The sequence below is a fragment of the Botryllus schlosseri genome, chromosome 9 (assembly GCF_051294905.1).
Source record: "Botryllus schlosseri isolate E-star chromosome 9, Bs_hap1, whole genome shotgun sequence".
Classification (NCBI taxonomy): domain Eukaryota; kingdom Metazoa; phylum Chordata; class Ascidiacea; order Stolidobranchia; family Styelidae; genus Botryllus; species Botryllus schlosseri.
The window spans coordinates 27499780-27524725 of record NC_137244.1 but is presented as its reverse complement, the minus strand read 5'-3'; the positions used below and the strand labels follow the sequence as shown (position 1 = coordinate 27524725).

The window sequence follows — 24946 nt, the reverse complement described above, 5'->3', positions numbered from 1 at the left end:
GAAGAAATTTTAATCATTTCTTCGACTTCTCCGTACTGAAATCAATTCCAATCGACCCGCGGAAATCGCATGTATGACTTCAAGATTGCATACACATGAGATTACATTATTGTGAATGTGACTTTGGTTTGGGTGGAGTGGTGCCTTGTCTGTGGGTTAATTAGCAATCGTGTTTTGGCACAGGTTTCCACGTTCGGCCTGGTAAGTAGTAGTAAATTCGAGAGCGCGTCTGCACGACAGCTCGTACAACTTCGCCCTGGATTTTATCCATCTAAAAAAACGATCTTAACGCATATGGTACAAGCAATTTCTTCTAAATGAATACTAGCCAGTCTTCAGGATACCGGACTACGACCTAACACCGACCTCGCCCTCCGCCACATGCCATCTCATTTTGTCGCTTGCGTCTTATATTCTCTGCATTACTTTAAATTCAGTGTGCATGCCTCATGCCTCTTCTTTACTTCGCCTAGGCTAAGGTGGGTGTCTGATATTAAAGGCTACTCCAGTTGTTTCGACACCTTCCTATCTTTTCATTGTATCGCAGTCTTGTGATGTTTTGAAACGATGAAAATATTAATAAACCTGATTGATTGTATGATTGGTAGGCTACACCTTCCCGATGCTTATATCTATGGGATTTAGGTGAATTGTAGATATCAGAAGTTAAAGTAACTCGGGAAACTGCACTGCATTCAATTCAATATTCTGTAGTATTTCTGATGGTGTGCAGCATTTAGCCTACCTTGCTAATTGTCTCATAAGACTTCCGCCTTATACTCACTTAGGAGTCTAGGGTTGCATTTAAAATTGGGTTACCATGCGTCCTCTTTTAAGAGGATTTGTCCTCTTTTTTGACTTTTTTGAAAGTGTCCTCGGAGGACGCCCTTTTGTCCTCTTTTTTGAGATTTTGTCCTCTTTTTTGAAAATTTAGGTCATATTTAGAGCAAAATGCGAGTGATATGCCGTAAATTAGCACAGCAGTGACGCTCAAACGGTATTTTGAGCTCTGAGCGAAAAGATGACCTTTTTTTTTATTTCAGTCAACCACCCGGCAATGTGGAGGAAGAAACGGTATTTTGGGCTCTGAGCGAGAAAGTTGACCTCTTTTTTTTTTTTTAGTCAATCTATCACAAAGTGGGAAAAGTTCACCGAATTTTGAGATTTTGCAAGTCTCAAATTTCTGAAAAAGTGTCCTCTTTTTAGATTTCCAAAGTGGTAACAAGGGCCTTTTAAAAAAATGTTATATTTTTATTTTTTGAGTTGTAGAATTATGCCATAAGTGAGTAATGTGTATATACTTCCAAAATACATATTATATGAGCCTATAACGGACGATTACCACCCGATATAGCCAAGAGCCGACCTATATACGATATGGACTGGTTGGAACAAGTGAAATAGTCGGTTTAACAGCTATAGTATAGAATATATCATTGGTTCGGAATGCATGTTCTGATGGTGATATGTCCGTCGACCGTTAAAGATATTTTTGGTCCGTGCATCTCACTGCATATATGATAGGGGTTCGAAGCCTATTTCGTCAAAGGAGGTGCAATAACCCTAATCAATTGTCACTGTCAATCCACTATGAATTCACAATTAAATATTCATGACGTGACGTTATCGCTTTAAAAAAACATGTTTTAAACACAACCCTACGGTGTAAGAGTCTCGATAAAATGCCACATTCAAGACTTACAGGCTTTCTTCTACTACTGAATTAATATTAGCCATGTGATTAAAACTCCGCTTAATTCAGACAATTCTCCGCTTAATTCGGACACATGGCTGTAATTCTTATAGTTCGGATATCACACTGTAAAAACTACTTCGTGCATTTTAACTCAAGAAGAATGGTTATGGTGAAACAAAGTCAATCCATTCGCAATGGACAATGACGAACTCGCAAAGGGCAGGGCCGCGCGAGCCTAGTCGGTTTTACTTTGGTGCAGTTGCGTCCGTCTAGCTCAGGGGTGGGCAAACTTTTGAGCTCGCGGGCCGCATTCAACATCCAAATCCATTCGCGGGCCGCACTATATAAAATTGAGACTATAAACCAAAACGCAATATTGGTATTCGATAATATAGTGAGAACATGGCGATAATACATGCGCTTATTTAATTGAACAAACCAAACATTGCTTTGATGATATCCTACTCGTGTCAGAAACATACTGGCGAGATTTCATAGGCTGGTCGACCTCAATAACCAATTTGTCAAAACTATAGAGATCAAAGTCGGTTGTCCCGATTCTTAGAACCGGATTGAAATTTAAATCTGTGAGCTGCGATATGTTCAAGATTTACTAAGTGCACTTTTGGATCAGTTCCAGGACACACAATGCTGACAGCATCATATCCATGTTAGCTTCAAACACACTTCTACTATGTGTAGATAAAATATAACTAACCCAATTCTGCATACCGAGAACGAATCTACCTAAGACACGCGCGAATCGTTTTTTTTTTATAAGCGCATAACTGATAAAATTAAAACGGGAGTGGCCAATCTGAAATCCCACTCGTGATCCGAATTATGTCAATCTCGTGTAGGATTTCTATGATGTTTGGCAGTTAAAACCTTTCAGACAGCGTGGGCCTTGAGATTGAGCTGTCGCGCCAGAAATTAAACATAATAATTAATATAGTATATAATATAGAAGTATTTACCTTAGAACAGTGGTTCTCAAACTTTTTAAGACACGCCCCGCCCCTTTATGATAGTGAAACATTTCTCCCCCCCCCACCTTATCGTCATATTGCAAAACGCAACCAGGATGCTATAGCAAACCTAACGGATAGTTTGATGGCATGTAAGGGTACGACTGTGGATGAGAGATTTTTCACTAATTCAGACTAAATACAGAGCAATAATTATTAAGTGAATTACAATTTTTCTCAGTCGAGCTCAGCGTCGCGCCCCTTTCAGATGCCTTCACACCCCCGAGGGGGGATGAGGGGGGGGCGTGCACCCCAGTTTGGGATTCATTGTCTTAAAATTATCATGGTGAAATATACTAAGAAAAAGTTTAATCGAGTCCCTGCATTAATTCGATTTTGACTATGTATTTAATCAATATTTTAAAAAAGTGTCTTCAGACTCTTGCGGGCCGCACAGAACGGTGTTGCGGGCCGCATGCGGCCCGCGGGCCGTAGTTTGCCCACCCCTGGTCTAGCTAGTAGAACAGACTGTTCCTGCTTAAGTCGGCTGCGTATTCTCTTATTATTATATGTGTGGGCTTATATGTGGCGGCCGCATTCCATTGAGGCATATCCGCAATGAAGTAACAGGACTCCAAATAGGTTACACATGTTATACTGTTCTGTTCTTGTCCATGCAGTTTCGGTGAACTCCGGACTAATCAATTTTTTTTCATATCGGCTTACTATACGCACCGAAATCGTCTTATGAATAGGGCTGGGCAAAATCGAGTACCTGAGTGATTCGATTCTGAATCACGTAATATGCTTCGAGTCGAGTCGAGTATACGAGTATCACTCATTATGACGTCACAACAGGATGTACTATGTCGAAGTCCAAATATCATCATCATCATCATTGGTTTATTAGCAATTTTATCAGTTCAATACACCACAAAAAATGCGATACAATGAATAGACAGGAAGATGTCGAAGCGACTTGGATTTGTCAATGGAATCGGACACCCACCTTGGCCATAGGCGTAGTAAAGAGGAAGCATGCACACTGAATGAAAGTAAAGAATACAGTATAGAAAAAGAAAGCGACAAGAAATAGGGCGGCATGTCATTGGAAGCGAGATCGATAGGTCAGTCGTGGTCCGGTAATCTTGAGGATGGACTGTATTTATTTAGTAGTAATTGCTTGTATTTCGACTTGAATGTGGACATGCTCGTCGACTGTCGGATGGCCGGCGGGATACTGTTCCACACATCAGGTCCGGCATATTTGATGGAGCGATGATCTTTTCGGTCGATCATATGATATTTGGACGACGTGGACGCGCGTGTGTTGTACTTGTGCGCTTTTGATTGATATGAACCTTTTATGCCACCACAAAGAACGTAATGCCTGTTATCCATCACAATAAAGATACTTTGGTATTTTTTCGACCATAACGATTTCATTGCACTTCTTAACAATTTTGTTGGATGATAATGACTTCGGAAATGTGTTATTTCCAGTAACGTTCGTAGCTATAAACTGTGCCTGGTAGGCTCAAACACGGCCAATAAAGGTTTCACGGCTTCCTCGGTGGAAAATAGTATCAAAACTATAATTCTCGTCAGGAAAAGTCACTTTCAGTTGCGAGGACCGTATAATTTCAGTACTCGAAAAAATCGTATTTTACTACTCGACTCGAATCATTCAAATTACTACTCGATTCAGATTCGAGTACTCGAATCATTTTGCCCAGCCCTACTTATGAACAGGCACTGGGATTAGTTATGGTCGCGCAACGCGCGAAATTTTTTTCAGATTCACGAATGAATTTCGTCATTAATATTTGTATAGTTTCTCTTATTATTGAATAGTCTATTCATATTGAAATTATTATTATTATAAAATATTTATCCTTTCTCAGCCCATGTGATCAGATTCACTGGTAGAGTTGATGGGAGGGATTTTTTCGAAAATTTAGGGCAAGTTATGATGGTGCATCTCCGGGTGAGCCAATTGCTATTAATAATTTTGTTGTTGTTTATTTCTTGAGGTTCCATCAGGATTGTCAGTATTGTGGAAGCAGGAAAGATATTGGAATCGCCGTATACGCAGTATTCCAAGTTGGTATTCCTATGGGCGCATCATCTTTCTCTGTTTGCGCATCTGCAATGTGGGGTTCAGGTGCAAAGGGCGCTACTGTATTATAATGAAGTCGCAACGAATCGCGCGCATAGCGTGAAGAAAATTTCAAGATTAACTAAAATCTCCAAAATTCGGGAGTCAATTCGTATCACGATGCGGCCGCCAACACGTACTAATGGGCACTGGGCAGTTCCACTTTGCATTTTGGGCACGCGGTGGCGATTGAGATAACTCGACCCAAATCTGTTTTGTTGCTATGTTTTACTCTGGGACTGGACTAGCCATGGACCTGATTTCGTCTCTTGACATACAACGAGGATGGTGAAAGTATCCATATCAATATAAAATCATCCCTATGGATGCCGAAAAATTACACTATTTCTTGGTGTCTTGTCCTCATGATGGAAGTGTTGTAATTATGATTCTATCATGGAAAACTGAATGTTTTCCATGGTCCTATCCTCATCTCATCACTATCTGTTGCTGTTGGTATATTTAAATGATAAAATACTAATAATACCAACTATAGATCTCATCCTCTCTGATCATTGACAATTAACCGATGTACCAGTTGTATTGTTGCCGTTATCTTGTTGAATTAAATGGAACAGTTATGAATTCTGAAGTCGCAATTCGTATATAGTCTATAAGCAGAGGAATATTTTTTTGCCAGACCCCGAAAGTAAATTGTATGGTAAGCACATAAACTTTGAATTATAAAATTTTAAGAAAGGTATAACGCATGCTCATTTATTACACTATTACATAATTATAAGGAAAAAGGAATGTCAACTACGTGTCTACGGCCGCACATAAATCTCGTACTGAGGTCGTACGGCCCGAGGTTGCCCACCCCTGAATTATAGCAGCTGTACTGTTCGTGATACGTCTATATACCGTTTTTTTTGCAAAGTTGTTGTTATCAAAAATTCCTCGTCCAAGTCCGATTCTAGTTTTGCCAAAATCATGAATCTAACACCAATCTCTCTATGGTCTGGTCATATTTTGATATGCCCCGATGACGACTTGACGTGACACTTCTGTTGTGCGAGCCGTAGAGCAGGCGAAAGCTTGTTAGTTTTAAAATGATTGTTAGAATGATTGGAACGGAAACAATCCATGTATTTCTTGTTGTAGTCGTACTTGTGGATGGAAAGTCGATGCATATGGGGAAATTGGAAAGAGGTTTGTTAATTAGTTTTTCTGAGATTATTGCTTACGCGTTGCGACAAATTTCACGATTGACGTTTGACGTGAATGGTTGAACCTTGAAACTGAAACAGGGGTCATACCTCGTATAAGAGAAGCTTAATATGGATTAAAATGTAGCAATTCGAACCTTATTGAATGAATAGTAACGAAAGATTGACAAAAACATCTTATACTCAGAAACTGTGGAAGACCACATTGTGGGGATGAAGATGGAAAGAGATGGAGATGTGAATAAAAACTATCATCACGAAGTTTTTCTTGGTCGCGAGGTCACCAAAATTGGAGATACGAGGGCGGCTCTTACAAAAATATTCAAAAAGTAAGTGATAAACTGTAAAATTGGGCAAAATCCAGTCGTTTGATTCAGAATCTTATAGTATTGATCTTCGAGTCGAGCATTCAAGTATCAATCATTCTGGCTTCACAGTAGTTTGAATGATTTGGAAAGTCCAAATATGTTATTTTTACGCAACAACGAAGAATATAATCCCAGTAATTGTAGTTGATGAACTAACTCATAGGGGCAAGAAACGTATCATTTCAGTACTCGGAAATTATATTTCGAATTACTCAACTCGTATCATAAGAATTAATACTTGATTCAGATTTCAGTTCTCGAATCATTGCACCCAGATCTAATTTGTGGTGCTTTGATGAAATGACTCGTTCTCTCTCTCAGCGTTGACGCCAATTCTGATTCATTGATTGATGAAGCGGAAATGACCGACTGGGTTTTAACGAAGACTCGCGAACATTTCTTGGAAGCGAGGTCCAACAACAAACTTGCTATTGAAAAACTCGACGTCAATAAAGACAATGAGATATCGTGGAATGAATTTCTATCAAATTTGATTGCAGAAAATGCGCAAGAGAGGTGAGCTGTGGGATAAAATTTTTGGGTAATTGTGTAAACCAGTAGTTCTCGACCTTTTATTGATCATGTGCCAACTGCCAACTGGAATTTAAGAAATATAAATGGGTCCGTGGCAATGTTCCCTCTAATTTTTGACGAGTCTGCGCACACACGCCAACTTACTGTGCAGACCCTTGGAAAACAGTGTGTAACGACTAAAAAAAAGGTCATCACTTCGGATTTTTTGTGCGCAACTTACATTTTCTGTGCGCAGAGACCGTGTCAGCACTCAGAGGGAGCATTGGTCCGTGGACATATGAGCATGCGACATTATAGCATGCGTCACAGGACACATGAGTATGTGGGTTAAATTACAGGTTAGAGTTGGATTTAGAGCTGGGTTAATTTCATGGTTATGTTTCGGGTTAGGGTTAGTTTTGGTGTTATAAAGTCACATGCTGAAGGGCTCTTGGGCATGAAATGAACTAGGAAGGCTGCATCTTGACACCTGCATGCTATAAGAAATCATTATTCCCTGTGTGGCTGTCTCCGATTATAGTTTTATGACTTCCTATTATCATGTTGTTATGTCATGAAAATTGCTGAGCTTTTTTAACCTCTAATGGCCGATAACGCTATTTCTTTCAAAGTGTTATATCGACTCGATATTATCGGACAACTGATAACCAGTCGCGTAGGGCTGGCTACTTGATAAAATTGTTAGGTGACCTAAAAAGACGCTGCACACCAATTTTGGCTCAAGTCCATCTTAAGCAATGCTATAAGAGAATCAAATTTCAGGTTGAAAAAAATTTACAAATTTTACTGGCTACTGCATGCAATTGTTACTGAGAAACTGGAATTGTTACTAGTAAAACAATGTACACAAAATTTGCCGCAATTGCGACCAGCCGAAGCGAAGTTATTGTGGTAGCAAATTTTGCGTTTGATAAAATATTATTTACGTTAAATAATCAAGAGGATTTTCCACCATAACTAGGCCTACTATTTTTTCAAATCGAAAAGTTTCTACTGCAAGTAAAATTTGAAATAAAAGATTATTCATCAACACCCTACTGGCAGGCTTTATTCATAACTATGTGTCATTAACAGAGGTGGTCAGTAATGAAGTACTTCTATTTTTTGGAAGTACTCAAGTAGTTTTCCTCTACTTCTGATACTTACTCAAGTAGATCTGATTTTGTCTACTTCTACTTCGTAATATTTGTGATCTACTTACTTCTTTTCGCTATTTCCAGTTTGTCAAGTAGAAGTAGCTCCGCCCTCCAATACGAAAGATAGCCTGATGAATTTCGGGGCTGTTTTCACGGAGTACACACCTTTAATATTCATAAAAGTCAAGTAAAGCCCAGAAATTTTGTTGCGCTTCGCGCATAGTATAGTGATGGAGTGGCAGATATGTTTTCTCGAAAGTATCTGTGAATATAAATTAGGTACCGAATTGCTTGGTTCTTCTCGCACCACATCGTCGCCCATATCAAATATTTCATCACAGTAAATATGGCCAACCAAAACGTTTGAAACTACCGTTTCGCAATCTACCAATTACCTATCGTATCGTAACCTAGCAGCCCATTACGTGACTTGCTAATCTGGAAAATCCAGCTTTTTTTAACGTCCACCTGTTTTAGCAGATCACCCCTAAAGCTTTATGGACAAAAGACATGAGCTATATTTTCCGCTTTTTAGAAGTGGTGTTTGTATTTCACTTTCCATTGCTAGTATCATACTTTGAGTTCTAATTACTTTCAGTTCTTTTGTCTGCAGAACATAGCCTACATGTTGAAGTTGAAGCATAAAAACAAGTGTAGTAATGCTTCTATTTTCCAAGAAAAAGCTACACCAAATATAACTTTTACGATCCACAATATTTGTTATTAACGTATACTAATCGCGCAAAGTGATGAAACCGTATCCGATACAACTTCTACGTACGTATTGCTATTCGCCTAAACTTGGGGCCTTAGCCTATAATATGGGGTAGGGCGACATGCCATGATATTCCCTAAAAACGGGGTCTTCTAGTAAACAAAGTGTTGGTATCGCATTTTCATATCAATACTATAATTTGCATCCCATGATGCGAAACAATGCTCATTTTGTCGAAAATTGATACCTCCTGGGATGCATCAATACGAATCAAGCTCTCTGCGGCTGCCGCATCGCTCGATTTCCAGCTTTTGACTGTCCATGCGAACGAATTAGACTGTTTTCAAAACTACTTATTTGAGTAGATTTGAAGTCAGTCAATTCTACTTCTACTTCAAGTAGTTTCAGGTGGCTCATTAAACAAGTACTTCTACTCGTACTTGAGTAGAGTTTTTTTCATCGCTACTTCTACTTGAGTAGCTTTTCTTGACTACTTTGACCACCTCTGGTCATTAATGCAGAGAAGAAGTCTTGAAGCGACTAAACAACAACGAAGAAGTTCACGTTCCGCCAGAGTTTGAAGAAAAAGTTCAGCAAGTTCACGAAAGCTGGATTCGGGTTTGTTGTTTTAACTAGTGTCACCGAATATGTATTTTGACAACGTTCGTACCTACAGGTACAGGATATCGGGAAGAAAAGTCTGACGTATGAGCAATTTTTTGACTTTCGCCATCCGGAGACAAGCAGCGATACTCTGCAGTTTCTTGTTGAGGATATACTGCATGATATGGGTAGGGTAGTATGGAACTAATTCTAGCTATCTAGTTAGAGTGAAATGCCGGTACTCTAATTCTAATTTAATTTGTGAAATGTTTCTATGCTCTTGTTCATTTGTTCTTCTTCTAATCTTATTTCTGGTTTTTCTGAATATGCAACAGGAGAACTGCATCATGCAAAACGAGTCTAGCTTGCTGTACAGACATTTGCCATTGTCATGCTTGTGAGTTACGTGAATGAGCTGTGATTTGAAGTTGATTTTTGTTATATTTCATGTAGCAGAATCATCGAGCGGAATTTTATTCAATTTCCAAGTTTCTGAAAATTCAGTAATGCTAAGTTTGATCCTACTTTGGAAACAAACTTGTGTAGCTAAAATAGTTCCAATCTAATTTGGCAAAACTTTGCAGCTATCATTCTGATTCTAAAATCTAATTTAAAAAAAACTGTGTAGCTGTCATTCTAATCTGATTTGGAATAAACTGTGTTACTGTGTAGCCATCATTTTTATTCTAGTTTTTTAAAGCTGAAAATTTTCGAGTCGTCCAAGTCTGTGAAGCAATAGAATTGTGCCATTTTGCAGTTTACGAATGAGATGACTTGATTTTTCAGACATGGATGATTCAAACGATTTAACGGTACAAGAATATGTAGCAATGCCACCGGGAGTCGACGTTGATTCGATGAAAGATGAATGGACCGTTGAACGACGAAAAGAATTCCGAAATGTAATCGATTTGAACAAGGACGGACTGGTAGTTGTGGATGAACTCAAGGTACAAATTGAAATTTCGGTTCGAGCTTGTCATCGTTGGTGCTCAAGTAGGAGTGGAGACATAAATTTCTACTCAAGTAGGTTTAGAAGTTATGTCGTAACGTTGTACGTACATGTAGAAGTGGTCAAAGTAGGTAACGTTGGTATTTAACTGGAGTGGAAGTAACGTGAATTTCTAGCCAAGTACAAGTAGACCAGGTGATTTCCTACTAAGTGAAAAAGTAAGTACCGTATTCTAAGTCGAACTTTTCGTAGAAAACTTGAAACTGTCAAGTAGAATTAAAAGTAGTAATCTTGAACATAACTACGTGATGAAGTAGTACTTGGCAAAATCTACTCGAACTAATCTTACTTTGTTACTGATCACTTCTTGTGTTCGACCTTAACCTAAATTCTATCCCTCTCCTCAATTCAGGCATATCTGGACCCCCTTAGTCACACCATGGCGGGCCAGGAAGCTCGTCAGCTGATCGGGTTCGGGGATTCAAATGAGGATGGCAGATTGACGCTGGAAGAAATCTTAGAAAACAGTGAATTCTACACTGGCAGTAAACTTTATAATTATGCTCAAAGTGTTCATGAAGAATTTTGATTTTTTAGGGATGTAGCAAGATTATTAGAATATTCTGTGGTGAGATTGCAGTTCTATCGGCCGACGCTGTGATCGGTGCTTTGTTGAATGCCGGGAATTTCAACGAAGAACTCTATCAATGAAATATGTACTTGACAAAATTTTAAAATGTCGAAAGTACTCAGGCTTCCGCTACTGTATGTCTGAATCCGTTAAGATATCTTTAAAACCTATTATTTTTGTCAGTACTACGTTACCTGTATTGTGTAAGCGTTAATTACTCTATGCACTGTTTTTGAAATAGAACATGATATATTTGATGTCGAGTTTGTTCGCTTATTTCGATTTTTCATCATTTTATAACACCATAGGATTACGATAGAATGAACAGATAGTTAGAAGTCGAAACGACTTTGAGTTCACGCTAGAACATGACAATAGATGTGTCAGATTGTGTTCCGTTAATCTAGAAAGCTGAGCTTCGATGTTATGTAGATAAGTTTGGCGGTGACGGCGAATAATGCTGCGTGATGCACGCTCAGGAACTTTTCGCTGTTGTCCACAAAGCACGACAGGCAGTGATAATAAAATCAGCAATCGCGAAGATAAGTCTCTCCGATTCGGCATAATATTGAGGCAGATCGACTCGAGTTTGAAGTCTTACAGCGACGCCGTGGGGTCATGGATTCGTTGCAACAGTGCACACTGGCAGAAATACGTTTAGCTCTGATTTAACATTACTCCATGGGCACGAAAGGTCTTCGGCGGTGGCGTGAGCCGCTGATTCATTGCGACCTGTGCGACGCTGCAACTGGTACAGTCGAAAGCTCTGAAGGAGAGCGAAATATCGCGTGGCTAGTGGCTGTGCCGCGTCACATTGCGTCGAATCTTGTTACTGTATCCTCACGGTGTCGCAATCTCGTCGCGTTATCAATTGAAGAATATGTTTCCAATCTGAACGTAGTGCCGAAGAAATTACACGCAAATTTTCAGCAACGGAGCCTAGCTCGGCGTTGAATCCACAATTTATTTTGGGAGCCTTTTTATCCTCCTTAACGTAAGCTCACGCTGTGAATTTCAACTAATAAGGAAAGAATTGGGGTTTGTTCTTTTCGTTGAATGCTTTGATGCTTAACCTAGTAGTAGATCTGGTTTAAATCAGCGGTATGATTACGGTTAACGTAAATCTACTTCGTTGCCCAAGTAGTAGATCTGGTTTATATCAATGGTATGATTACGGTTTACGCAAATCAACTTCATTACTTCATCAACTTCATCAACTTCATGCCTCCTCTTTACATCGCCTAGGCCAAGGTGGGTGTCAGATTCCATAGACTACTCCTTGTCGCTTCGACATCTTCCTGTCTTTTCATTGTATCGCATTTTTGTGGTGTATTGAACTGATAAAATTGCTAATAAACCAATGATGATGATGATGATACTTTCCTATTATTATGCTATACTTCGTCATTTTCATTCAGTATGCAAGCCTAATTTCAATACGTTATTCCAGTCATATTCGATACACCGTTACAATATTTTCTCGTTTATTATATTTTTCATCGTTGATAGAGCGGACCGAATCGTTTCGAAAGTTCTTATATTTTTATTATATTGCAATTCCCCAGTACGTATGGCATTTGTAATGGGAAAAATTTCTACATGTCGATAATTATATATATAATGAATTACACTAGTCAGAGCTACCAATGATCTATATACTGGCGCTACAGATTGCCGGACCACGACCTGATATATCGACATGGCCTCCCCACACAGACCACGTCATTTTACCCGCTTGTTCATCTGCTATTATTTTTCATTCAGTGCGCATGCCTCCTCTTTACATCGACAAGGCCCCGGTGGGTGTCTAATTTATAAGACTACTCCTGGTCGTTTCGGCAACTTCCTATTCTTTCATTGTATTGCGATCTTGTGGTGCATTGATCTGATGGAATTATAAATAAAACTGATACTGATAATACTAATACAAATTACTAATAATACTATTAATAATAAACTAATAATGATGATGATAGTGAATGACGATTTTACATTCCGAGCCATAAGACTTCGACACGCCCCCTTTGTGTTGATTTGCTGGATCGATCATCGATTGACAGCATTAGGCGATTGACTGATGTTGGTGTTGTACTTGTAATGAAAGACAGCAAAATATAAAGGAATTTTGTTGTGAAGTGCGCTGAAGATGGGGAATCGAACTTCGTACAATCAAGTTCCGATCGGAGACATGAATTCCCCGTCCATACGATCATCTTCTCTGGACAAGACCGCCACGAAACCTCTCGAGAATAATCCAGGTCTTACGCTGCATGAAAAATTGATGGGAATTTTGCGAGTTGTTGGGACTTGAAAATTCAATTGATTGGTTTGGTAACAATCGTACTGACTTTCAGTTTGTACTTATTCACCACTCACCACACTTGATGACACAACATACCATAGGATTGCTGCGTTGCATGTGCATGGCAGTGAGAGTGAACCATTGATTGCCAATAAGCGTTAACATTTGATTGCAACCTATAACAATAGGGCTGGAATCCCGCTACATTTTGCGCAATTGCCGTGATTAGAATCTGTGGTGTGCACGTGACACCGTTTCCATATTGGCCAAGGGATATGAGTATGTAGGGTTTGAAATTTCAAATATACATATGCTATACCACAAAAAAGAATCCCAGTTCCGTACCACATTAGAGACAGCTGTTTATATTTTCGACCATACCTATTCCATTGTATTTTGGACAATGTAGCGGGTTGATCAGAACTTCCAAGAAATGTCATTTCCACTAACGTGTGTAAATTTGCTGGAACAATGCAATGCATGTTTCTTATGCTGTGATACAACCAATCAAGTTCACAATACTTCCATGGTAGCATGGTTGGGAAAATAGTACGGTATCAAATGCATAGATTACCAGTGAACCCGTCCCTAGGTGAACCCGTCCCGTGAACCCGTCCCTAGGTGAACCCGTCCCTAGGTGAACCCGTCCCTCGGTGAACCCGTCCCTCGATGAACTCGGCATCTCCGGCAACCCTAATATCCCCCTCCTCCAACCCTAATATCCTACCCCCGGCAACCCTAATATCCCACCTCCGGCAACCCTAATATCCTAACCCTAACCCTAATATCCCACCTCCGGCAACCCTAATATCCTACCCCAACCCTAATGGACCCCCTCCGGCAACCCTAATATCCTAACCCTAATATCCCACCTCCGGCAACCCTAATATCCTAACCCTAACTCTAATATCCCACCTCCGGCAACCCTAATATCCTAACCCAACCCTAATATCCCACCTCCGGCAACCCTAATATCCCACCTCCGGCAACCCTAATATCCTAACCCTTACCCTAATATCCCCCCTCCCCCAACCCTAATATCCCACATCCGGCAACCCTAATATCCTAACCCTAACTCTAATATCCCACCTCCGGCAACCCTAAATCCTAACCCTAACCCTAATATCCCACCTCCGGCAACCCTAATATCCTAACCCTTACCCTAATATCCCCCCTCCCCCAACCCTAATATCCCACCTCCGGCAACCCTAAATCCTAACCCTAACCCTAATATCCCACCTCCGGCAACCCTAATATCCCACCTCCACCAACCCTAATATCCCCCCTCCCCCAACCCTAGTATCCTACCCGAGCCCAATGTCCCACTCCCCGAACCCTAATGTCTCCCCCCCCCCTACCCTACCCAACCCTAACACCCCACCTCAACCTACAGTTGCAATAACGAGCAGACCACAATCACCCTGACTGTGTGATCTACGCATGCTCTGACCTCCTTACAAGATCGACAAATCAGTTGATAATAACATTATTAGTTTAATAATTCATATTAATACTTGTTGACACACTTAATTTCAAAATTTCCCGAGGGACGGGTTCACCTAGGGACGGGTTCACCTAGGGACGGGTTCACGGGACGGGTTCACCTAGGGACGGGTTCACTGGCAACCAATGCATAGACTCTTACTGGAAAGGGGCGTATGATTTTAGCACTTGAAAAAAGCATCTATCACTACACAACTCTAATCATATTGGAACAGTAGAATCATTGCTCCAAGCCCCAATTACAATCAAACATTTCTTGTTGATGTAACTGTAACTGTTGAAGTACGAGTGAATGTATGTTATTTTCCCCGCTATATGTGCTGACAAGCTCTCTGTATTCAGATGGAACCGACTTGATGTTTGTATTCCACGACACGGAAGATGATTCCGCGGAACGTGTTGTTCATGAACAGATCGAAAATCAACGGAATATTGATGAAGAGTTGAAGTTTGTTATTTCTTTGAATGAAAAGTAAGAGTTCGATCAAAGCAGACTTGTACGAATTACAAGTCCAGTTAGTTGGCGGCCAACTAGTTATACTGGGTTTTAGGGTAGATCTAGTTGCGCATTTAAATAAAATTTAGTTGTAGAACAACTAAAAAATGTGTCAGCGGGAATCGTGACGCCCGTGTTCTGTTGTGTGATGCTCTTGCAGCCATTGCTAGTCATCACTACTAATGGTGGGATAACCCAAAATGTCTTCAAACTTATAACCCCTTTCTTATTGAATGTCAATTCTATTTAACAAGTTGCTTTGAAATTTAATCTAGTTGCAGATTTTTAAACGTGGTTAGTTCTGTTCTGAGATTTGAAAAGCTAGTAGGTCTAGTTGCAAATTTTGGAAAGTGCGTAATTCTATTTCTAGTGTGTGTTGAAAAGTGAGTAGCTCTAGTATCGTATTTTGAAAAGTGAGTACTTCGAGATTTCTAGTTGTGATATGAAAAGTGAGTAATTCTATTTCTAGTTGCGTGTTTTCAAAAGTTAGTAGTTCTAGTTGACCATTTTGTACAAGTCTGAAGCAAAGATTTTATATAGGAGAGTACACTGTAATATGGACGCATTCATTCAGGGTCGTCTGCGAAAGAAAAGTTTACGCGGAAACGTCTGACGTGCATTCGATATGTTCAATCATGAGAATGGGAGATATTGTGGAATTTTGTGCCCGTGAACACGCTCACCACTGGGTAGTCTACTTGGGTAATGGCTCGTGCGTACAAATGAAGAACGGTGTTGTAACCGAAGAAAATATCGCAGTTAGTATCATGTTTAAAAATAATTTTTTTACCATATTGTATAACCTAGTGGTCGGGCACCTATGGCTCGCGAGCCATATATCAGGATATGTGACTCTTTTGGGTATAAGATATGGCTCTTTGCCAAATATTTATTTTTGTACTGAATTTATCAATATTGCAGCGACTTGTTTGTAAATTTTCATCACGGACAAAATAATTTTTCTTGTGGCAGTATAAACAAGTCTTTGAGAGGTAAGAACAATGCCATCTTCCGTTTTAGGGGCTCGAACCCCCTGTTTTCAAAATCATCCAATTTAAGTCACTGACACGCCGGCGGCCAATATCACTTACAAATTCTATGTACCCGACTCGAAGTCTTGCATTGTGCGACACGTTGATTAATCAAAGAGCATATCAGACATGGCGACGCCCATTTTAAAGCGCAGTTTTCGAATACACATTGTATTCCTGATCTAAGGCGCAAAATGAACTGTTGTGGATGTGACATTCACAATTTCAAACTAGAATTAAAAAAACAACGCCATAGCTATCCGCGTTCTTGATTGGTAAGTATACAGCTCTGTGTAGTACCGGCGATAAAATGTATGCGTGTAGCGCAACGTTATGTTACCGCCGAATACTTTAAGAATTGAGAAGTCGATAAGTATTTAGGTTTTCGGAATCAGTGTGGCAGTCACATTCGATTAATATCAGTTATGATAAATTATAAGCTACCTACGATGAATTGCGTTATCAATGGTGAGGCTTGGCCCGTCTGTGCCTTACCTCTCGTTTCGAGCTTTATTTTCGAGAGAAAATATGGCGCATACGAGGAATGCCATGTAGTGAGTTCAAATTGGTGCTACCATGACGTCACGAATTTTCAATTGTGACGTAACAGGTTATTGACATGTATGGCTCTTTGGGAGTTAAGATGGAAAAAACAGGGCAAATATGGCTCTTCGGACAAAAAAGGTTACCGGCCACTGGTATATCCTATATTGTATTGTAGCAAAGCTGTGGGTTGACGACGACTTCACAGAATGTCAAGTCCACTAGCGTGTGTAGCTTTGCACTACATGTTTCGTGTCCTCCAAAACGACCAATCAACAAAGGCTTCCACAGTTGAAAATAGCATCGGAACTATAATTCTCATATCAAATTTCGGTGCCAAAAAGCCTATAATTTCATTACAATGAAAAATTTGAACTTCCACTGCTCAATTCGAAGTATTATAATTAGTTCTCGATTCAGACCCGAGTACTAGAATCTTTGCTCAAAACTAGTTGCATTTAGCGATTACGATTGAACTATAATTTACAGAGTATTTATCCGGACCGTATGGCCAGAATTGTGAGTGAAATCTACAAATTCAAACCGCTTCCTGCGTCTCAGGTTCGAACACCGTGGAGGGATGTATCTATTTTGTCAATGTCTTGGAGTATTCTACTTGAGTAGAATATTGGAGTATTTCTTGATAGAGTCGGAGTAGTTGCCGACATTAATGCTACTCAAGTATAGTGGGCGACATTGACAAAATAGATACACTCCCGTTGAACATTTACTATAATTACCACGTTCGATTCTACCGCAGATTTGTGATGCCGCGCGATCTCAGATAGGCAGGGACTCTGTTTGGTCGAATAGCGAATGTTTTGCTGCTTGGTGCCGATTCGGTCGACCGGAATTTCTCAGCGATAAAGTGGAAATAAAAGATTTGGATTCGGCAAAAGTGAGTCGCAAAGATTTTTTACCAGGGTTGTAACCAAGTTACAAGGTTCCGAGTCGTGAGTCAATCTTACTTTTATAGTTTTGACTCGTGTCAAGTCATTTTTAATTAACCATTGATTTCCGAGTAGAATTTTGAGACTCAAGTCCGAGTCTTACTTTTTCAGTCTCCATTTCAAGTCATTTTTCAACTCTTGCTCGGGTGAAACGAATCCCTCGTAATCATAATATACTCATTTGTCCTACTCTTAACCAGAGATGGTCAGTAAAGGAGTACTTCTACTTGATCAATGCACTCAAGTAGTTTGCATACTAGTTCAGTTAGGTATGATTTTAAACTACTTCTACCTCAAAATGTTCAGTTTTTTAGGCAAAACTAGGTCTGGAGTACCTAATTTTCCATTTAATCGCTACTACTTTTACTCGACTGTGAATTTACAACGTTGCTTCTACTTGAGTACCAACGATGATTACTTGGAGTAGAGTACTCTTAAACAAATTCCAACAGATAAAAGACTGTTTCCGGCCCGATTTGTCTCAAGTCTTGTGACAAGGTTGAGTACAAGTTGAGTCACTTTCCTTATTTAACACTAGAACTACCGGAACTTCGAACTACCTAGAACTACCTTGTGGCTTTTTTGACGCATGTTGAATTTTCTTCGATTAAATGCATTTACCGGAGCTAAAAATCAGCACAAATCTCAACAAACGGCATCAGAAACCATTGTTTATTGCGCTCATAGCTACTTGCAATATTTTACATACACCTTAGGTCAACACTTATAAAACAAATCGCCGTTTTTTGGTGTAACATATAAGTGTTGCTCTGGTGCGCATTTGGTATTTGAGCACGTTCTTTAAAAATTTAGAGTAGGTTCCAGATCCGCTTAAGCCACATCATCATTGTTGGTTATTGCTGACATATCATAAAGCTTATCAGATAAGATTTGCATAATTCAATTTTGCAACTAATCCTCGATTTGCATATTTTTAGAGTATCGGCATTTTGGCAAGTAGACGATCATTCACATTCTAAGAAAACATGCACGGACCATCGTCGACTTGTTGGTACCCTCATAGAATACTGCCTTGCAACCTGACCAATAATATCCCCCTGGTTTTGTTTCGTTATAACATTTAACCGTCACTGGTTTCTTGTTTGTGTTGTTTCCGAAGGAAACAGTTACCTCAGGTTGCAGTGAACTCAATATATATGTGTACAAATTCGATCTCTACACTGACATCTCGCCGTTACGCTTATCAACAAGATGATAGCTTTGAAAAGTGTGGCTACATGAAGCTGCCTGTGTTCCTTCTGGTCCTGGGTAGCTTCAAGCAACTTTCGACAATAGTGTCAACTGCGACTTCGTTTGCTTCTCCAAGCGTATATAGTCACATTCACGTAACATTGTTTCGAGATGGATTACAGCAGACTCTTCACATTACTATGCTTGGCAAATGTATAGATTATGGAAGAGGTGTCCTGTCCTGGCATTTCGACCATGTAATGAACGAAAACAATATTCTCTTTATCGAGTCCACACCTTTTTTTTACTCTTTATGTCAATGGAAATCTCATGACTTCCATAAACCTGTTCATCGAGGGGGCCTGACTAAACATAATGCACCCATGCCCTCAGTCCTCATATGCATTCAATTCACTAGATTCAGCTCACTCTCCCCCCCGAAGATCCATCTCGTAGACCGGAGCAAAGGCCCTTTGCCCATGTACAACCCTAGTATATTAGTATGGACAATACAGATGTCGGCTTGGTCTAATGGTACATTTCAAATTTCATGTCCTGTAACACGCTGAGCTTCAGAAATATAATATTACAGAGCTTTGGTGACTTGGAACGAGGAAGATCCAGGGCCTTCTATTACAAGGGATGTTGTTGCTAACACAGTTAGACCGAGTCGATATTAACAAAGTTCTGTTGTTACAAACGGCTTTTCTGCGTTTATCAGATACATAACCACTTTCAAGAATATGAAACTGCGATGCCTGAAGGTAGAAAAAGTGTAATGCGTCAAAAAAGCCACTCGGTAGTTCTAGGTAGTTCTGTGTATAACTTTTTTATTTGTACTAGATGAGTGATGAAAATCATGGGTAAGGTGGCCTACATAAAATAAATAAAAGTCAAGAAGTTACAGCCAAACAGCGTAAGATTTGACTGAATGCCAGCTCTTCAAAAATGAAAATGCGTCAAAAAAGCCACTTGATCGTTCTAGTGTTAAGAAATGAGTCAGAACGAGTCGCCTAAAAATTGCGACCTGAGTCATTACAATCCTGCAGAGGCCATCTACGATTGAACTCTGAAGCTGAATTTGTGTTTCATTTTTAGGTTGGTTTGCCGACAGAGAAATGCAAGATAGACGTTTATAACGAATTCGGCGAAATCATCGAGACCAAACATTTCACGAATCTCGTGGAACTGATCAAATACCGGCGAAAAGTTGAAGAATGAATGCTGCGGTTTCTCTTCAACATATAACCCGTTGTTTCCGACTCCAAGATACCTGCAATCCTCGTTAGTTTACAGCAGGGCTACTCAACTGTGATTAGCAAAGGTCCGGGTACAAAAGTTTAACATTTGCTTACGTCCGCTATATGTCAGGGTTGTGACTAAGTCGCAAGGTTCTGAGTCCCAAGTCAATTTTACTATTATAATTTTGATTAGAGTCCAGTCAAGTCATTTTCAATTCTCCACCGAGTCAGAGCGTTAAGACTCGAGTCCAACTCTCACTCTAAACATGTTTATTCAAAGAGATGAAACACAGTTTCTGGACCCTATTTTTCAATTATCGGCCCTGATATACTAGTCTTCAATGAGTCATGTAGAATGTGTCTGACTCACTTACACGGCAAGTTAACACACAAATGACTCGAGTCTAGTTGAATTGATGAAAATTGCTAAATATCTCTTTAATTTACAATCATACAAATGTAATACGGTATAACTACATACAAAATCCGGTATGGAGGTATGAGCAAAAGAAATAAGTGAAATGTATTTGTTCTGTTCGTCACAGCTTGTGGGAGAATTGACATTTACATTTCTTCCTTGACTCTTTGCTTTGCAAATCAATGATAATGGTAAATACTGAGACGTAAGATCTGGATGAGAGTTAATTCTACTTTTATATTATTAACTCGAGTCATTTTCAATTCATCACGGAGTCAAATCAGGGTTTGAGTCTGAGTTTAAGTCATTGTGTTCATAAGTTCAATCCTGTTTAACTCGCTTTTTTTACCACCTTGTTTGGGTGATATTAAATGCCTCGTATTCATAATATGCTAATTTTCCTCACTTTACACGGTTTCTGGCCCTATACTCTATAGTACAAATACAAGTAGTGATAGACGAAATCCTAAAAACGTGGTAGCTTATTATCTTTTAGAAGCGAAATGCCTGCCTTGGCGAGTCACTATATAAATTTTGTCAAATTGAGTCATTTTCCGTATTAAGAAAATGACTAGAGTCGCCAAAATATCATGAGTCTAGTCATTAAAACCCTGGCTCGGCTTCAACACTGTAGGGTTATTCAAAAATAACTTTTTTTTCAGATTTTGAGGATTCACCGATTAAATTGTTCAGTTGCCTACAATAACGCCGCACACAAAATTTGGGTGGATTATAACTGGTAAATGGGCGTTCACATCTACCAGTTGAAATTGACCCAAATTTGGTGTGCTGCCTTTGTTAGGCAACCTAACAATTGATCGGTGAATCCCAGAAATTCGGACGAAAAATTTATTTTTGAGCAACCCTACTGTATATGTCAGCCAGTTGAGTAGCCCTGTTTTACAGAATTTACACACAATTTGAAATATTTCAAAATTTGCAGTGTAGCTATATTGCAATCTCAACACTTCTAGTGCTGCGATATTTTTTACTTTCAAAATGCCTGCTTGCCATACTCCACTGTCCTCAACGACACTATCTTTACGGAACGGGGTATGAAATGTGATTGTGTGTCTGTACGGTTCGGTTTTCGTCTCTGTAGCATTGTGAACAAACCAAAGCACTTGATTAAGCCGTGTTTGATAGGAATTATCTGACCGCTACAATCCTGACTTGATATTTATGAAATATTTATACAGATTCAATGTGATTATATTGCATTCGTTTTTCCTATTGATGCTGTACCGTCGTGTCTGAGTATTACACGTCTTCTTGTGAATATTATGTGTGCTAGAAACCTGATCATCTAGCTAGGAGATGTTATGTTACAATGGTTTACGCAGCTAGCAGACTTGGATCATTTTAGAGTTGGTGGCCTGACTGGAGCAAAAGGCTGGTAAACTAATTTGTGAAAATTGTAGGTTGTCTAATTGAGACGCCAGTAATCAAATTCTAATCTGATTATGCAATGTTTCTTTGCTCACATCTTAATACTAATTGCATTTCTGGTTTTCCTGAAAATGCTACAGGCAAACTTTATCATGCGAAACAAGCCAAGATTGCTGTGATGAAGACATTTGCCATTCTATTTTTTCAAATTCTGTACGAACTAAAATTTTTTTCATTTGCTTTGAATACTGGTCTGGTATAGACTGAAATAAAGAATTTTTTTTTGATTTGGAATTGAATTGGATTTTGGTCTCATTTTTTTTATAACGTAGGGTTACCATATTTTGGAGTCGGTGATGGAGGACACTTTCAAAATTTCCACCTTGGAGATGAGGAGTAAATTACGAAAAAATGGCAAATTTATCACACTTCGTGGTCGGTTGACTAGAAAAAAGGTCAACTTTCCGGCTCATCTCCCGAAATACGTTTTTTCCTTCACATTATCCGTTGGTCGACTAAGAAAAAAGTTCCAACTATCCAGCTCGACACAAAAAATAGTTTTTCTTCACAGTTTACGTTGGTTGACTAAAAGAAAACTCTCAAAGCAGGACATTTTCAAAAACCTTGAAAAGCATCATAAGGGAGTACCTACCTATATTTGTGATTAGGTACCTAGGAACTGAACTTAACTTTTGTTTTATATACCATACGAACTGAACTCAGCTTCTGTGCCATTTCTCTCTCATTTGGACTTTGCTTTTATAGTTCTAAATCTGTAAACACAAAGCTAGTAGCTCAACTGACCTGCAGCGAAAACCCACACAAACACAGCTGTTCACACAAGTAAAGCGTGTATTCACGGATTTAGATAATTCCAATCTTGTTGGCAACATCCAAAGCGTCATAGTCCGGAGCAAGCTTCACGTATGCCTTCTTCTTGCCGTCGGGTCGAATGAGAGTATTGACTTTTGACACGTCGATGTCGTACAGTTTTTTCACGGCCGTTTTGATCTGGGGCTTGTTGGCCTGAAAATTGGTGACAGTAAATTTGCTATCCTACGATTATTTGGATAAGAATGATCGAACAAAATATACCATCGATGGTCGCTGACACTCTTAACAATAATTCCGGACTTGCGGGAGAAACAGAACTTCAATATACAATTGAATAGGATATTTATATTGAAATGAACTCATATTGTCAGGGGTATAATCATCAGTAAATAAGTAAAGAATTATTCTTTACAATCCTTAACGAGTTGCCGACGGTTGAGCTGTATATGAGATTGAGTTAAAACATTTGGCTAATTCAAAGTTTGCTTCTTCAATTTCATTACCACTATACATAACTATTACTATATAATAATAGTAACCATAGTGTAGATTACAATCAAGACACAGTTGCATACCAAGTCATGTCACAGTTATTACATTGAAAAACTGACCACAAAAACAACTATAATAAAAAACCGACCTTGATGTCAACAATGAAGACGAGAGTGTTGTTGTCCTCAATCTTCTTCATTGCACTTTCTGTCGTCAGAGGATGTTGCACTATCGCAAACTGGTCCATCCTAGAACAAATGCATTTTTTGCTACTGTTGCTATAGTAATTACATATATAGATTCTACGCTAAACATTATCCTGGTCAAAGTGCACCAGATTGGCGGAAGTGATCCGTCTGTTCAAGTGAAGATCATTTCCATCAATTTAAAATATAATTTACAAGATAAATCATGCTCACTATAAGCTAATCAAGAAGCTAGGATGATTGTTAACTGAGGGATGAAATCTTGGTATGAGCAAGTGAATTTACTGCTACGTTAGTCCCAGATTATACCATATATGAAATATTTTTATTAGTATATATACTGACACATAACACAGCAAAACATATAGTTGAAAACAATAAACATCAATATTGAAAAGATTCCATGTTCAGTTTCAAATTCGACACTAACCTGTCTCTCTTTTGGGCACTCTTTCGAGGGTACTTGGGTTTCCTCTCGTGTTTGAGCGTTTTCGGGATGTGAAAATGCACAGAGGTTCGGACTTTTTTCTGCCTGTGAGAATGTAGTCCCTTCATGACGGCCTTTTTCGCCTTCAAGGCGCGCTCCTTTGCTGTAATAAGAGGCGGGTATTTAATTTCGGCGTAATTACCAAGATCAAAACCACACTACATGGCTGAATCAATGGCTGCACACGATATAATAAGTTCTTTACCTCCTTTGGGTGCCATCTCGCTGAACAGCTAAGTCGAAAAGAACGTGGATATCAAATCGAACACTCTCCGCAGTAGAGAGTTATGTCCAAAATTACCAAATGTGCAATCGTTCTGACGACGGAACTGACGGACCCGATACATATCATCGGGAGTCAACGGCATTGGTTGATATTTCAATCAATCAATCAAACATGTTTATAAATATTTTCATCGTTTCAAAACATCACAATACTGTGATACAATGAAAAGATAGGAAGGTGTCGAAACAACTTGGAGTATCCTTAAAGATCAGACACCACCTTAGCCTAGGCGAAGTAAATAAGAGGGATGCACATTGCTCATCGAATGAAAAGTTTGAATGAAAAGTAATGCAGAGAATGTAAGACGCAAGCGACAAAATGAGGTTGCATGTGGCGGAGGGTGAGGTCGATGTTAGGTCGTGGTCTGGTAATCCTGAAGACTGGTTAATATTGATTTAGAAGAAATTGCTTGTATTTCGACTATCATTTCAATGCACTACAAAACTGCGATACAATGAAAGATAGGAAGGTCATCATCATCATCATTGGTTTATTAGCAATTTTATCAGTTCAATACACCACAAAAAATGCGATACAATGAAAAGAAAGGAAGATGTCGAAGCGACTAGGAGTTGTCTATGGAATCGGACACCCACCTTGGCCTAGGCGATGTAAAGAGGAGGCATGCACAGTTGCACACTGAATGA

The 24946-nt window shown here is 39.3% G+C and overlaps 4 protein-coding genes across 4 annotated transcripts in view; 2 read left to right on the top strand and 2 right to left on the bottom strand.

Moving 5' to 3' along the window:
* The window catches only part of LOC145445899 (lipoxygenase homology domain-containing protein 1-like), a 251303-nt gene that overhangs the window by 89834 nt on the left and 136523 nt on the right, over positions 1 to 24946 (bottom strand). The gene's annotated exons all lie outside the window — the stretch shown is intronic.
* LOC145446971 (45 kDa calcium-binding protein-like) lies at positions 5806 to 11187 on the top strand. The gene is made up of 7 exons (XM_080325376.1): positions 5806 to 5974; positions 6179 to 6320; positions 6681 to 6875; positions 9266 to 9362; positions 9421 to 9535; positions 10134 to 10297; positions 10712 to 11187. The coding sequence occupies exons 1-7, from the start codon at positions 5875 to 5877 to the stop codon at positions 10886 to 10888; spliced, it is 990 nt and encodes a 329-aa protein (XP_080181502.1). The 5' UTR covers positions 5806 to 5874; the 3' UTR covers positions 10889 to 11187.
* Positions 12971 to 21884, top strand: LOC145445918 (protein LRATD2-like). Its single transcript, XM_080324079.1, has 6 exons — positions 12971 to 13188; positions 15078 to 15207; positions 15806 to 15989; positions 17295 to 17366; positions 17566 to 17703; positions 20045 to 21884. Exons 1-6 carry the CDS (start codon positions 13077 to 13079, stop codon positions 20165 to 20167), a joined length of 759 nt encoding a protein of 252 aa, XP_080180205.1. The 5' UTR covers positions 12971 to 13076; the 3' UTR covers positions 20168 to 21884.
* LOC145445919 (large ribosomal subunit protein uL23-like) lies at positions 22829 to 24374 on the bottom strand. Its single transcript, XM_080324080.1, has 4 exons — positions 24219 to 24374; positions 23957 to 24116; positions 23469 to 23568; positions 22829 to 23020 (listed from the first exon to the last, which is right to left on the bottom strand). The coding sequence occupies exons 1-4, from the start codon at positions 24232 to 24234 to the stop codon at positions 22859 to 22861; spliced, it is 438 nt and encodes a 145-aa protein (XP_080180206.1). The 5' UTR covers positions 24235 to 24374; the 3' UTR covers positions 22829 to 22858.